The sequence below is a fragment of the Macaca fascicularis genome, chromosome 14 (genome assembly GCF_037993035.2).
Source record: "Macaca fascicularis isolate 582-1 chromosome 14, T2T-MFA8v1.1".
NCBI lineage: Eukaryota > Metazoa > Chordata > Mammalia > Primates > Cercopithecidae > Macaca > Macaca fascicularis.
The window spans coordinates 19535901-19550155 of record NC_088388.1 but is presented as its reverse complement, the minus strand read 5'-3'; the positions used below and the strand labels follow the sequence as shown (position 1 = coordinate 19550155).

Genomic DNA, 14255 nt, shown 5'->3' with positions numbered 1-14255 from the left:
GTGTGCTATATTCCAATTGTTTACATTTATGAGATTAATATTTTTAACCCACACTCTCAGGCTGAGCTCCCACCTCCACAAATGTGTAGATGACAGCATTCAGCTATAAACCCAAGACCCCTCTGGGAATGTGAACCCCAGACCCCTGGCTCCTAGCCAAGGCCCTGCCTGAGTCCCAACTCGGAGCCTCCTCTGTGTTCTGGGCACGTTCCGTGTCCTCCTTCTCTGTAAAATGGGCTCATGAACCCCCTAAGGTGCCTCTAGCCCTAGGATTCCACAGGATGAGCAGCATCTTAAAATCCCTAGATGGGAACGTGGCTGGCCCTGCCCCCTGCTGGCCACACGGCTCACTTGCTCAAACTGTAGGTGGCCGAAGCAAGAAAGGTCAGCCCCTGTCTGCCCCACCACAGACCCATGGGATCAAGGGTTGGTGGCAAATATGCAGGATCTTTTGAAACCGTCTCCAAGACTGGTTCTGAGACTCCTCAGGCTTTGCCAAAGGAGTGACAGCAGCAGCAGCCAGAGGCGAGGAGGCTTCAGACAGGGAAACCGAGGCTCAAGGGGTTAAGCAATTTGCCCAAAATCATGCAGTTAGAAGCAACTGACCTGCCTTCCAAATTCGGCCTGCCAGACCCTGAAGCCCACACAGGGGAGGTCATAACCCCTAGTAGAAGGCACAGGAGCTGGCATTGTCAACAGTGAGTTCTCTGCACCACAGTCCCCTCTCACTCGAGGGATCAGCTGGGATGTGGACCAAGGAGTCTCCAAGGTCCCTGCCAACTTGAACTTTCTGGGATTCTTACTCATCAGCCTACATTCTGGATTCTGCGTCCCACCCACAATATCACGATCTTCTCTCTGGGGCTGCAGCCCAGGGCCTGAAATCCAGCCCCCAACACCATGCCTTCCTCAGAGAGAGCACCACTTACATGCATGTCGGTAGTCATGTGTACAAAGCCATGCATGTTCTTGAAGTCCTTTCTGGAACCACAAGTCAGAATAGAAATAAAGAGAAATGCATGTTTGTTAAAAATGTCCATCTGATTCTATCAGGCCCTTGCTTCAAATCCATTAGGAGCTCTCATTGCCTCCAACTTCTTTGTCTGGATTCTACTTCTATTTATACCCCGGGACTCATTTCAGACTTTGACTTCTCAGGGAGCGTCCTCGGAGCCCCCAGCCAATTAATGCCTCCTTCTTCTGTACTATTGCTACCAGCCATTGAACAGCTACACTATTCCAGACATTACCTCTTGTTCTTGTCCTCATGGCAACCCACATACCAAAGCCTGTGTGGCCTTCACAGTTGGTGTGGAAGGTGGCCCCACCCTCAGAGGCTCACCTTCTCTGAGCTTAAGGTCTGAGCTACATTACTTGGCCACCAGTCCTTTCTCTTAGGTGTAACTTGGCTTTCCTAGGCTCAAGAACTTGCCTCTGTTCCCTTGCAACTGTGCCCAGAACTCCAAGCCCAGCCACTTCCCCAACTGTGCAGGGCAGGCCACCAGACTTAAGGAGGAGGTGGGTAGATGGCATGCTGGGGACAGACCCAGGGGCAGCTAATGGAGCTGGGCTTGTCTGTTCCTCAGGCCCCAGGAGAGATGACTCAGCTGCCAGTGATCAAAGCAGAGCCTCCGGAGGTGAACCAGTTCCTCAAAGTGACACCGGGTAGGTGTCCAGGGGAAGGGCTCTTCCCCTTTAGTCGTGGGCAGATAGCATCCCTACTTTCTTGATTCAGCCCACCCCTGTCTCTTAACAACCCCGCCTCCAGAATATCCTCTCCACCCTGCCCTACCCAATCTCCCTCCATCCATGCCCGCTCTTCGTCCAGTCCTCTTCTTTTTTTTTTTTTTTTTTTTTTTTTTTTGAGATGGAGTCTCACTCTGTCACCCAGGCTGGAGTGCAGTGGCGTGATCTCGGCTCACTGCAACCTCCCCATCCCAGGTTCAAACAATTCTCCTGTCTCAGCCTCCTGAGTACTTGGGATTACAGGTGCCCACCACCACACCTGGGTAATTTTTGTATTTTTTAGTAGAGACAGGGTTTCGCCATATTGGTCAGGCTGGTCTCGAACTCCTGACCTCAGGCGATCCACCTGCCTCAGCCTCCCGGAGTGCTGGGATTACAGGTGTGAGCCACTGCACCTGGCCTTCATCCAGTCCTCTTCTTGCCCAATCTACTGCTGCCATCGCTCCTGCTTGCCCAGCCTGACCCTATGAGAGAAAGGCCCCACTCACCTTGCTGAGCTGGAGCTTAGTGACCTTCTGGAGTTGCTGAGGTTAAGACCTTGAACCCTGTGAAGTCAGAGGTCGGGGAGGACCTCCCAATAATTCAACTCCTATGATGTCTACACCAAAGGCGAGCCGTAAAGGAGCTGGGCCTCTGTGGTGTCAGATGAAGCAGCACCCAGGAATTGGCTACCTGGATGTCAACTGTCTTTCTGACACTGCAGAGGGGCTTCTGATGTCACAGCTGAGGCCAAGGGCCTGGCAGTCCGTGTCCCACAATGTCAGGGCTGGTGCAAGCCCATGCTCAGCTGAACTCATGATGTCCAAGTGGAGCTGGTGTGCAACGTTGCTAACCCGGTTTCCCTTGCTCTTCCCAGAGGACCTGGTGCAGATGCCTCCGACGCCTCCCAGCAGCCACGGCAGTGACAGCGACGGCTCCCAGAGTCCCCGCTCTCTGCCCCCCTCCAGCCCTGTCAGGCCCATGGCACGCTCCTCCACGGCCATCTCCACCTCCCCACTCCTGACTGCCCCTCACGTAAGGAGCTGGGGATGGGCTGATCCCAGAAGTGAGGAATTGAATATATCCACTTGAGCGCACGGCCAGCAGGGAGGGTTTGGGGAGCCCTGAGACTGATCCCCACCCTCATCAGAATTCAGAGGGATGCCTGCCTGGCAGATGGGAGCTTGAATCCTTTTTTTTTTTTTTTTTTTTTGAGTCTCGCTCTGTCGCCCAGGCTGGAGTGCAGTGACTCAGTCTTGGCTCACTGCAACATCTGCCTCCCAGGTTCAAGCAATTCTCCTGTCTCAGCCTCCCAAGTAGCTGGTATTACAGGCACTGGCTACCGCGTCCGGCTAATTTTTTTTTTTTTTTTAAGATGGAGTCTCACTCTCTCAACAGGCTGGAGTGCAACCTCCACCTCCTGGGTTCAAGTGATTCTCCTGCCTCAGCCTCCTGAGTAGCTGGCACTACAGGTGCACACCACCATGCCCAGCTAATTTTTGTACTTTTAGTTTCACCACGTTGGCCAAGCTGGTCTCGATCTCTTGACCTCGTGATCTGCCCGCCTCAGCCTCCCAAAGTGCTGAGATTACAGCCATGAGCCACTGCACCCGGCCGGGAATTCAAATCCTTTCGCCCTGCCTCATGGTGAAAGGAGACTGTTGCAGAGCCAGGACTAGAACTTGACATTCCTGACCTCCAGGGGATGACCCAGGCTGCCTCCAAGGAGTGCTGTGTGAGGGGCAGTGCCCAGATGGTCCACAATCCCCAGGAAACATGGAGCTAGGCCCTGAGCCCTGGGATGGGTGTGGAGTCTCCCAAGCCAAGATTGTAGGGAGGGGTGTGATGGAGATGCTGTTTGGGGCATCCTGGACAAGTAAGCTTTGAGGGTGTGGTCTCAGGGATGGGATGCAGGAAGCCCTCCCGAACAATGCACTAAGAGCCCAACACCTGAGCTCTCAGCACTGCCTGGCAGCTGACACGTGTTACTCAATTTCACCCAGATCCACCCCCTTTTCAGATGAGGAAACTGAGGCGCAGAGCGTTGTGTGCCTTGCCCAGGTCATATAGATAGCACATGGCAGAGCTTGAATTTGAACCCAAGGCTGCCTTGCTCCTAACTACCACGTCATACTTCCTACAGAAATTACAGGGGACATCAGGGCCACTGCTCCTGACAGAGGAGGAGAAGCGGACCCTGATTGCTGAGGGCTACCCCATCCCCACAAAACTCCCCCTCACCAAAGCCGAGGAGAAAGCCTTAAAGAGAGTCCGGAGGAAAATCAAGAACAAGGTAAAGCCTGCCACCCTGGGGCTTCAGAGGGCTTCCTTGGTGGATGGGCTCCCCTGGCATACCAGCTCTGAAACTGGGGGGCCCAGGAAGTGAATATGTGGCAGTGCTAACCCTTGTTTTCGGGCCTCCCCCTCTAGATCTCGGCCCAGGAGAGCCGTCGTAAGAAGAAGGAGTATGTGGAGTGTCTAGAAAAGAAGTAAGCAGCTTGGTAGGGGTGGGGAATCCATGCGCCACTCCCTCCCCTGACCTGCCCTCCCCAGGCCCTCCCTCATGGGGCAGCAGAGGCTGGGGGCACAGGGAGTGTGATGGTGGTGGGCAGGGCCGAGGGGGCTGCCCCTAAGCCTGTGCCTGCTTGGCCCCTACAGGGTGGAAACATTTACATCTGAGAACAATGAACTGTGGAAGAAGGTAGAGACCCTGGAGAATGCCAACAGGTGGGTGGTGCCTCCTGCATCCAACCTGGCCCCCTGCCCCTCTGCAACCCGTGCCTGGCTTTGCATAGCTCTGGGAGACAGGGGAGAGGAGAGAGAACTAAGTTTAGGATAACAGGGACCCCAGAAACACACCCTGTAGCCTTGGGCCACTTACATCCTGCCACTCCCTGCGTTCCCATTTTTCCTCACCTACTAGACACCTGGCAGGGTGGGGGAGTTGCTTAAGTGAGCAGGTGTTTTCAAACTGTGGTCCTCAGACCAACAACAACCCCTGGGAATTAGTAGATGTGCTTATTCTCTGGCCCCATGCCAGGTCTACTGAATCAGAAGCTCCGGGGGTAGGGCCCAGCGCCCTGCGTTTTAATAAGTCCTCCAGGTAATTAGGTTGCACCCTCAAGTTTGAGAACCACTGGTGTAAATCCTTGTTACTCAAAGCCAGTTGCCCCGGACAGGCAACATCAGCATCGCCTGGGAGCTTGTTAGAAATGCAGGCTGGGCACAGTGGCTCACGCCTGTAATCCCAGCACTTTGGGAGGCCGAGACGGGCGGATCACGAGGTCAGGAGATCGAGTCCATCCTGGCTAACATGGTGAAACCCGTCTCTGCTAAAAAAAATACAAAAAACTAGCCGGGCGTGGTGGCGGACGCCTGTAGTCCCAGCTACTCGGGAGGCTGAGGCAGGAGAATGGCGTAAACCTCAGGAGGCGGAGCTTGCAGTGAGCTGAGATCTGGCCACTGCACTCCAGCCTGGGCAACAGAGCGAGACTCCATCTCAAAAAAAAAAAAAAAAAAAAAATGCAGACTATCAGAACTCTCTCCAGACTTACTAAGCTAAAAACTGCACATTCACAAGGTCTTGGGTGATTCACATGCACTATGAAGTTTGAGAAACAGGAGTGTAGAGACAGCAGCGCAGTGCCTGGCAGGTAGCAGCCACGTAAAGTCACAGCTCTGGGTTCTTATACTGCTTTGCCATTTTTGTGACTCTGGAGAAATCATTAAATATCTCTGGGCCCCTGTTTCTTCGTCTAAATGGGGATGATAGAAACATTATCTCCTAGGGTCGGGCACAGTGGCTCACGCCTGTAATCCCAGCACTTTGGGAGGCCAAGGCGGGCAGATCACTTGAGGCCAGGAGTTCAAGACCAGCCTGGCCAACATGGTGAAACCCCATCTCTACTAAAAATACAAAAATTAGCCAGGTGTGGTGGTGCATGGCTGTAATCCCAGCTACTCAGGAGGTTGAGGGAGGAGAATCACTGGAACCCAGGAGGCAGAGGTTACAGTGAGCTGAGATGACGCCACTGCACTCCAACCTGGGTGTCAGAGTGAGACTTCATCTCAAAAAAAAAAAAGAAAAGAAACATTACTTCATAGGATTGATGTGAGGGTATTAATGAGATCCTGCGAATAAAGGACCCAGCCTGATGCTTGGCATTTAGGAATGTGCAATTCATGTTAGCTTTTATTCTTCTTTCATTATTTTTATTTATTTATTTTCTCGAGATAGGGTATCACTCTGTTGCCCACGCTGGGGCGTAATGGGATGATCATAGCTCACTGCAGCCTCAAACTCTTGATTCTTCCCACCCCCTCAGCCTCCTAAGTAGCTAGGGCCACAGGCACACACCACCACCCCTGGCTAATTTTAAGTATTTTGTAGAGACGGGGTCTTGCTATGTTGCCCAGGCTGGTCTCCAGCTCCTGGGCTCAAGCATACCTCCTGCTTTGGCTCCCAAAGTGCTGGGATTATAGGCATGATCCACCACACCTGGTCTTCTTCTATTATTTTTATTTTTAAATTTTTATTTCTTTCTTTTTTTTTTTTTTTTGAGACAGAGGCTTGCTCTGTTGCCCAGGTTGGAGTGCAGTGGCACAATCTCGGCTCACTGCAACCTCCACCTCTGGGGTTCAGGCAATTCTCGTGCCTCAGCCTCCCAAATAGCTGGGATTACAGACATGTACCACCACGCCCGGCTAATTTTTGTATTTTTAGTAGAGACAGGGTTTCGCTATGTTGACCAGGCTGGTCTTGAACTCTTGACCTCATGTAATCCTCCTGCCTCGGCCTCCCAAAGTGCTGAAATTACAGGCGTGAGCCACCACACCCTGCCATTATTTTCATTCCAAATTCCTGATAGTACCCAGCCATGAGCCTGTGGTAGGTCTTTAATAATTATTTGCTGGGATTAATTACAATAACCTAGACAACAGCCTTGATATGCAGCAGGTGCTCAACACAAGACTTTTTCCTTCTTTCCTTCCTTCTCCCTCAGCTTCTCCAGCGGGATCCAGCCACTCCTCTGTTCCCTGATTGGCCTGGAGAATCCCACCTGACCCCCCACCCCACCCCTCTGTCTCTGGCTGGGGTTCCTTTCTGGCCCAAAGTAGGTCCAGGCCCTTGGAGCTATTTCGCCACCTGCTGTACATTGTGGGAACTGCAACCCCTATGTGCCCGGTTGGGTGGAGAGAGAGAAAACATTTTCCCACCAAGCCTGTGCCGAACGCATTCTGTGTGCACCCAGAAGATTCCACACTGAGTGGGACCTAGTCCTCACCCTCAGGGAGGCCACAGTTAGTAAAGGAGACTGACGTGGAAATCTATAAATAAACGAAGTGCCTTGATAATAAAACAAAAACTCAGCAATAAAACAAAAATGGCTGGGCACGGTGGCCCATACCTGTAATCCCAACACTTTGGGAGGCCGAAGCGGATGGATCACTGAGGTCAGGAGTTCCAGACCAGCCTGGCGAAACCCTGTCTCTACGAAAAATACAAAAATTAGCTGGGCGTGGTGGCGCACGCCTGTAGTCCCAGCTAGTCAGAAGGCTAAGCCAGGAGAATCACTTGAACCTGGGAGGCAGAGGTTGCAGTGAGTCACAATCGCACCACTGCACTCCAGCCTGGGCGACAGAGCGAGACTCTGTCTCAAAACAAAACAAAACAAAAAACCTAACAAAAACAATAGCTACCATTTACTAGACACTCACTATATACCACGCACTGTGCCAAACAGCTCTTTCTTATCAGCTCAGGATGCTGGGGGTGCCAGGGAGGGAAGGTCAATGAACCTGTGGCAGGTGTCTGTTAAGCAAAAGAAGGCTGGCCTCCGCGCAGCTGGGGGTAGACCTTCCCTCCTCCAACCCTCTTGGCCAGGAGCATCACAGGGCAGGCCTGAGCTTCCACAGGGTGACCCAACCAGTCACCATGAGGCAGGCCCCAGGTGCCAGGCCACTCTGCAGAGGAGCCACTCAGGAGGTGACCTTTCCTATCTTGGCTGAAACGGGCACCTGGCGTGGAGGCCATGTCTGGAGCCAGCCCCCTAGGAGAGCTCCAGGAGGCAGAGATGCCTGCGGGGTCAAAGCCTGCCAGCTGACTGCTGTGCCCTCCTCAGGACCCTGCTCCAGCAGCTGCAGAAACTCCAGACTCTGGTCACCAACAAGATCTCCAGACCTTACAAGATGGCCGCCACCCAGACTGGGACCTGCCTCATGGTAGGTGTGGCTCCCTCCACCACAGGCCCACAGGAGGAGAGTTCTTTCCGAGGCTGGCATTTTCCAGGGTTGGGCAGAGCTTTGAGGATCGGTAACATCGTGGGCAGTATCACCAGGGTACACCATCCTGGCGCCTGGTGGGCCGGTTCTAGCTGACCCCAGCCTCCTTCTCCGAGCCCGTGGTGCCTTTTGCCTCACACCGGTCCCCGACTGGTTAACACAGTGTAGATGTGTAGGTGACTCCCGTGGCCCCAGCTAGGGGACAACTGGGCAGGTTCCTTGAGGAGGTGGCTTCCACAGGCTTTGTGCAGGGAAGGGCTTGGGGAGACTCAGGGAAGTACGGACATGGTTCTTTCTGGAACGGATGGCAGTGAAAAGGCTGAGGAAGCCCCTGGAAACCCGGAAGGCTCCAAGGGTGTGCTTCAGACCTCTTCCAGTCGCTCTTCCATCTTCTTCTGGAAATGGCCAGCCTCTTGCTGCCTAGCTCAGCAGGCCCCGGCCCTCTAAAACCCTCGAGCTGTCAGACGGCAGAGCCAGGCTATGGGCAGGGGTAGTGTGGGCTCCCTGGCTCTCAGCACCTCCCGCTAGCCAGACTCCCCAGAAGCCGGCTGAGAACGTGACGTGCTGATGTGTCCCCCTCCCTCGTCCCGGCCCCAAGCCCCGCCTGCACCTATTCCTTCCTTTCCTGATTCCTCTACCCCATAGGGTGACTCCACATTGGCCACTTCCCTCTTACTTCTAGCACTGCCTGTGGCGACCCCTCTACAATGGGCTGGGATGGCCTGAGCGGCCCCTGCCTTCCCCAGAGAGGATGGGAGACCCCACGTGTGGGAGGAAGTGGTCAGCTGGAGGAGCTGCTTCTTTGGGAAAACGCTGAGACTTTTGTGCCTGTTGGTTTGGGAGAGGAGGAGTGGGGTGGTCAGGGCCGCAGCCCCTCCTTGCCCCAGATCTGATGCCACTGTCTCTTTGCTACCAGGTGGCAGCCTTGTGCTTTGTTCTGGTGCTGGGCTCCCTCGTGCCCTGCCTTCCCGAGTTCTCCTCCGGCTCCCAGACTGTGAAGGAAGACCCCATGGCCGCAGACAGCATCTACACGGCCAGCCAGAGTGAGTGCCCACCTGTCATGCCAGCTCCCTGGTCTGGGGCTGCCCTGCCCCAGCCCCAGTGTCCAGGCAGAAGCCAGACATAAGAGAGAAGCCAAGTGTGGGGTCGGCATTATCTCATTCTGCCTCATTTTCCAGATGGGGAAACTGAGGCCCAAAGAGAGTTTATGCTTTGCTCAGTGTTTGTGGTAGAATTGGGACTAAAATACAGAGCTCTCAATGCCCAGCCTAGCTCCCAGAGAGCTTCAGGAGTGGCTTGCAGGAGGTGGGTTTAGGGGATAACAGGAATGTTCCAGCCCTGTGCCCCATGCATTATGGTGCTAGTGCTTGTGCGGCATCTGCTAGGCACCATCAGTACCTCATGATAGGGACAGCAAGTGAGTTTCAGTTCAAAGGCCATTTCCAGTAAGGTGGTGGTAGCTGCCTGAAACACTGTGTTAAGAAGGACCCTGGGCTGGGCACGATGGCTCACGCCTGTAATCCCAGCACTTTGGGAGGCCGAGGCAGGTGGATCACCTGAGGTCAGGAGTTCGAGGCCAACCTGGCCAACATGGTGAAACCCCATCTCTACTAAAAATACAAAAATTATCTGTGCATGGTGGCGTGTGCCTGTAGCCCCGGCTACTTGAGAAGGGTGAGACAGGAGAATCGCTTGAACCTGGGAGGCAGAAGTTGCAGTGAACCAAGATCACGCCACTGCACTCTAGCCTGGGTGACAGAGTGAGACTCATCTCAAAAAAAAGAAGGACTCTGAGGCACCATTCAGAATTGACAGGAAGGAGTGTCATGGTCCATTAATAATGTCTACCGTGGACAGAGGAAGGGTAGTGGTGGTGTGGGTTCAGATATCTACCGTTTCCAAGGGGGATAGTAAAGTACAGTGGTTAGGAGCATGTGGATGTTAAGTCCGTCGTAACTGGCACTGCCACTTGCTGTGTAACCTGAAGCATGTGTCTTAATTCATTTCTTCATCTAGAAATGAAGAAATTGTCCTAAGCTTTCATTTCTTCATCTAGAAAATGGGAGTGGCAATTTTGCGCTTACTGAGCCATGGCTGTGAGACAGGGCATGAAACAGCAGTGTCTGTGCTTATGAAATGAGCACACTCAGTCTCTTTGAGCTCACGGAGGAGAGAATAGCTACATCACAGTAGCTGGCAAAAGGAGAACCAGGGGAGGGCCCAGCAAAGAAGAGTGTGGATTTCAGAGGGAGAGAATCCTTCAGGTGGACCCCCAGAGGAACTTCCTGGCTGTCCCTCATCACTTACCAGTCAGTCACTTACCAATTACCACGTGTCTGACAGGACAGGAGGAGGAAGAGGAAACAGATGGGAGGTCAGAGGAGGGAAGATTAAAGAGTGAGTTTCAAGAAGGAGGGCTATAGCAGGGAGGATGAGCTAGACATTGAGGGCCTTGAGGGGAGGAAGCTGGTGTGGGGAGGGTTAGGGAAAGAGGAAGTAGAGACAGGGAGAATGAAAGCTCCTCCCCGGACACGTGCAGGCTGAGGAGGAGAGAACAGGGTGGTCACTAAAGGTGGGTGGGCAGCAGCAATGCAAGGTCTGGAGAGCCATGTGTCTGCTTTTCCAAGGCCACAAAAGCCACTGGAGGGAAAGGAGTGGAAAGAGAGCTGGGGTTGATGGACAAAGCCACAGTGAGAGGAGGGAATGAATGAACCCCTTGGAGAGAAGGCAGTGTGGGTTTTAGGCCCAGGACCTGGGCTGGGTGGAGAGGAGGAGGACACATCCCAGCAGGCAGATGGCTTTGGAGCAGGCTGGTTTGCAGAGCTGGCGCATTGCACAGTTCCAGGGACTGCTGTTCACACATACTATGAGGTCATGGCTGCAGAGCCGGAGGGGCGGCAGATCCCAGGGCCAGGCAGACCTGGGTTCGCATCCTCCTTTCAGGGAGGACAATTTCCCTGAGTGCCTAGAACTTCAGTTGCCTCCTCTGGAAAGTGGGGCTAAAGAAACTTCATTCCTGGCCGGGCGCGGTGGCTCATGCCTGTAATCCTAGCACTTTGGGAGGCCGAGGCGGGCGGATCACGAGGTCAGGAGATCGAGACCATCCTGGCTAACACTGTGAAACCCCATCTCTACTAAAAATACAAAAAAATTAGCCGGGCATGGTGGCGGGCGCCTGTAGTCCCAGCTACTTGGGAGGCTGAGGCAGGAGAATGGCATGAACCCAGGGGGCGGAGCTTGTAGTGAGCGGAGATCGCGCCACTGCACTCCAGCCTGGGCAACAAAGCGAGACTCTGTCTCAAAAAAAAAAAAAGAAAAGAAAAGGAAAGAAACCTCATTCCCTAGAGTTTCTCTCAGATTTTAACCACTCTACTTAGGTCTATGGGCCTTAGATAATGCCTAGCAAATGGTGGGCGTCCAACAGATGTTTGTTTTCCTTCTCTGAAGGGCAAACTAGGATCTAGAATAGGGAAGAGACTTATTCAAGGTCTCACAGAAAGTAAGTGGTGGACTGGCCAGATGCGGTAGCTCATTCCAATAATCCCATCACTTTGGGAGGCCAAGGTGGGAGGATCACTTGAGGCCAGGAGTTCAAGACCAGCCTGGCCAACATGGTGAAACCCCGTCTCTACTAAAAATACAAAAAGTAGCCAGATATGGTGGCACACACCTGTAGTCCCAGCTACTCGGGAGGATGAGGCAGGAGAGTCGCTTGAGCTCAGGAGGCAGAGGTTGCAGGGAGTCGAGATCCTGCCACTGCACTCCAGCCTGGGCGACAGAGCAAGACTCTGTCTCAAAAAAAAAAAAAAAGGTAGAGCAAGTAAGTGGTGGAGGTTAGAACACAGCTCCCCGATGCGCAAACTCAGTACCCTCTGCTTAGGAAGAACTGACTTTTCTGAGTATTTCCTGAACACAGTTTCAATCACTTCCCCTCTATTACCTCATTTAAACCTCTCATTTACATGAGGTTGGTCCTAGTATCCCTCTTTTACAGATGAGCACACTGAGGCTCAGAAAGGTTAAAGCAAAGCGTGTGATTTACCTGAGGTCACACATCCAGAAAGTGTCAGAGCTGGGACTCAGATCCAGGGCCTGTGTCCTTAACCACTAGGCCATAAACGTGGCCAGGATGTGGAGGGAGTCTTGGGCACGCCGCTCATCCTACACTCCCTCTCCAGTGCCCTCCCGAAGCCTCCTATTCTACGATGACGGGGCAGGCTCATGGGAAGATGGCCGCAGCGCCCTGCTGCCCATGGAGCCCCCAGATGGCTGGGAAATCAACCCCGGGGGGCCGGCAGAGCAGCGGCCCCAGGACCACCTGCAGCATGACCACCTGGACAACAGCCACGAGACCACCAAGTACCTGAGTGAGGCCTGGCCTAAAGACGGTGGAAACGGCACCAGCCCCGACTTCTCCCACTCCAAGGAGTGGTTCCACGACAGGTGGGTGGGGAGCCCCTTTCCCTCCTGAGGCAGGGTCCACCTGCCTCCTGCCCACCCTTGGCCCCCACATTGGCCACACCCTCCCAAGGCCCCATCCCTGCTGGGTCTAGATCCAGCTTGCAGAGGGTAAAAGGCTTCCTGCTGGACAGAGTCATTCCTGGTCTCTCTTCTCTCTCCAGGGATCTGGGTCCTAACACCACCATCAAACTCTCTTAGGCCATGCCAAGACCCAGGACACAGGACGCACCCCCGGCACGCAGAAGAGGAGTTCTTGCTCACTAACCATATCCGCCTCGTGCCCCTGCCTCCTGGAGCTTCCCGTTCCAGGAGAAAAGGCTCTACTTCCCAGCCTTTCCTTGCCCCTGACATCTGGACTCTTCCCTTGGGCCAACCACTCTGTTCTCATTCTCCTTCCCACCGCCATCCATCCGTCCTTCTTAGACAAACCACTCACTGGCTACCCCACCTCCTCTCTCATATGCCCAACACGACCACTGCCTCCCTGTCCCCACACCTGCACCCAAACAGACACATCAACTCATCCCACTCACTAACACCCCTCACCCCACCCCCACTGTACAGAGACCAAGAACAGAAATTGTTTGTAAATAATGAACCTTATTTTTTATTATTGCCAATCCCCTAAGATATTGTATTTTACAAATCTCCCTCTTCCCTTCATCCCTCCCTTGTTTTATATTTTATAAAGTTAGTGCGGGCTTTGCTGCTCCCTGGCCCAGGAAAGAGGGACACCCGACCCTCACCTGGCACCCCCCTGCTGCTGCCCAAGCTGCTGGGCCTTTTTAATTGCCAAACTGCTCTCTTCATCAGCTCAGCACATGCTTTAAGAAAGCAAAACTAAAAAAAAAAAAAAAAGATGCAGCATCAACTCCTGACTTTGTGCCTTTCTTCAATGGAGGGGAGGGAAAGTAGAACCGAAGGGTAGGGGAGTAAGAAAGGTAAGTTGGGCCGGGCGCGGTGGCTCAAGCCTGTAATCCCAGCACTTTGGGAGGCCGAGACGGGTGGATCACGAGGTCAGGAGATCGAGACCATCCTGGGTAACACAGTGAAATCCCGTCTCTACTAAAAAATACAAAAAACTAGCCGGGCGAGGTGGCGGGCGCCTGTAGTCCCAGCTACTCTGGAGGCTGAGACAGGAGAACGGCGTGAACCTGGGAGGCGGAGCTTGCAGTGAGCTGAGATCCGGCCACTGCACTCCAGCCTGGGTGACAGAGCCAGACTCTGTCTCAAAAAAAAAAAAAAAAAAAAAAGGTAAGTTGATTTTATGTTCTGGCAGGGCGTGTGGGAGGAGTGTGAGAAGGGTTGTTTTTTGTGTGGTTTTTTTTTGTAGCGGTAGGGTCTCACTATGTTGCCCAGGCTGGTCTCAAACTCCTGGGTTCAGTCTGCCCACCATGGCCTCCCAAAGTGCTGGGATTACAGGGGTGAGCCACCATGCCCAGCCTGTTCACTTTTTATTTTCCAATATCTTGTTGACTGATTTTTTTGTGTGTGAGATGGAGTCTCGCTCTGTCGCCCAGGCTGAAGTGCTGTGGCGCTATCTTAGCTCACTGCAAGCTCCACCTCCCAGGTTCACCCCATTCTCCTGCCTCAGTCTCCTGAGTAGCTGGAGTAGCTGGGACTACAGATGCCCGCCACCGCGCCCAGCTAAATTTTTGTATTTTTAGTAGAGACAGGGTTTCATCATGTTAGCCAGGATGGTCTCGATCTCCTGACTCGTGATTCGCCCGCCTTGGCCTCCCAAAGTACTGGGATTACAGGCATGAGCAACTGCGCCCATCCTGTTG

General features: G+C 53.5%; 1 protein-coding gene across 1 annotated transcript in view; it reads left to right on the top strand.

Moving 5' to 3' along the window:
• Positions 1 to 13339, top strand: part of CREB3L1 (cAMP responsive element binding protein 3 like 1) — a 45205-nt gene extending 31866 nt beyond the window's left edge. The window contains exons 4-12 of the mRNA XM_005578063.4: positions 1587 to 1665; positions 2603 to 2760; positions 3869 to 4018; positions 4156 to 4214; positions 4384 to 4452; positions 7848 to 7947; positions 8924 to 9050; positions 12186 to 12450; positions 12630 to 13339. Of these exons, the coding sequence (XP_005578120.2) occupies positions 1587 to 1665; positions 2603 to 2760; positions 3869 to 4018; positions 4156 to 4214; positions 4384 to 4452; positions 7848 to 7947; positions 8924 to 9050; positions 12186 to 12450; positions 12630 to 12666 (1044 nt within the window). The 3' untranslated portion in view covers positions 12667 to 13339. The remainder of the gene's footprint in view (positions 1 to 1586; positions 1666 to 2602; positions 2761 to 3868; positions 4019 to 4155; positions 4215 to 4383; positions 4453 to 7847; positions 7948 to 8923; positions 9051 to 12185; positions 12451 to 12629) is intronic.
• Positions 13340 to 14255: the final 916 nt, after the last annotated feature.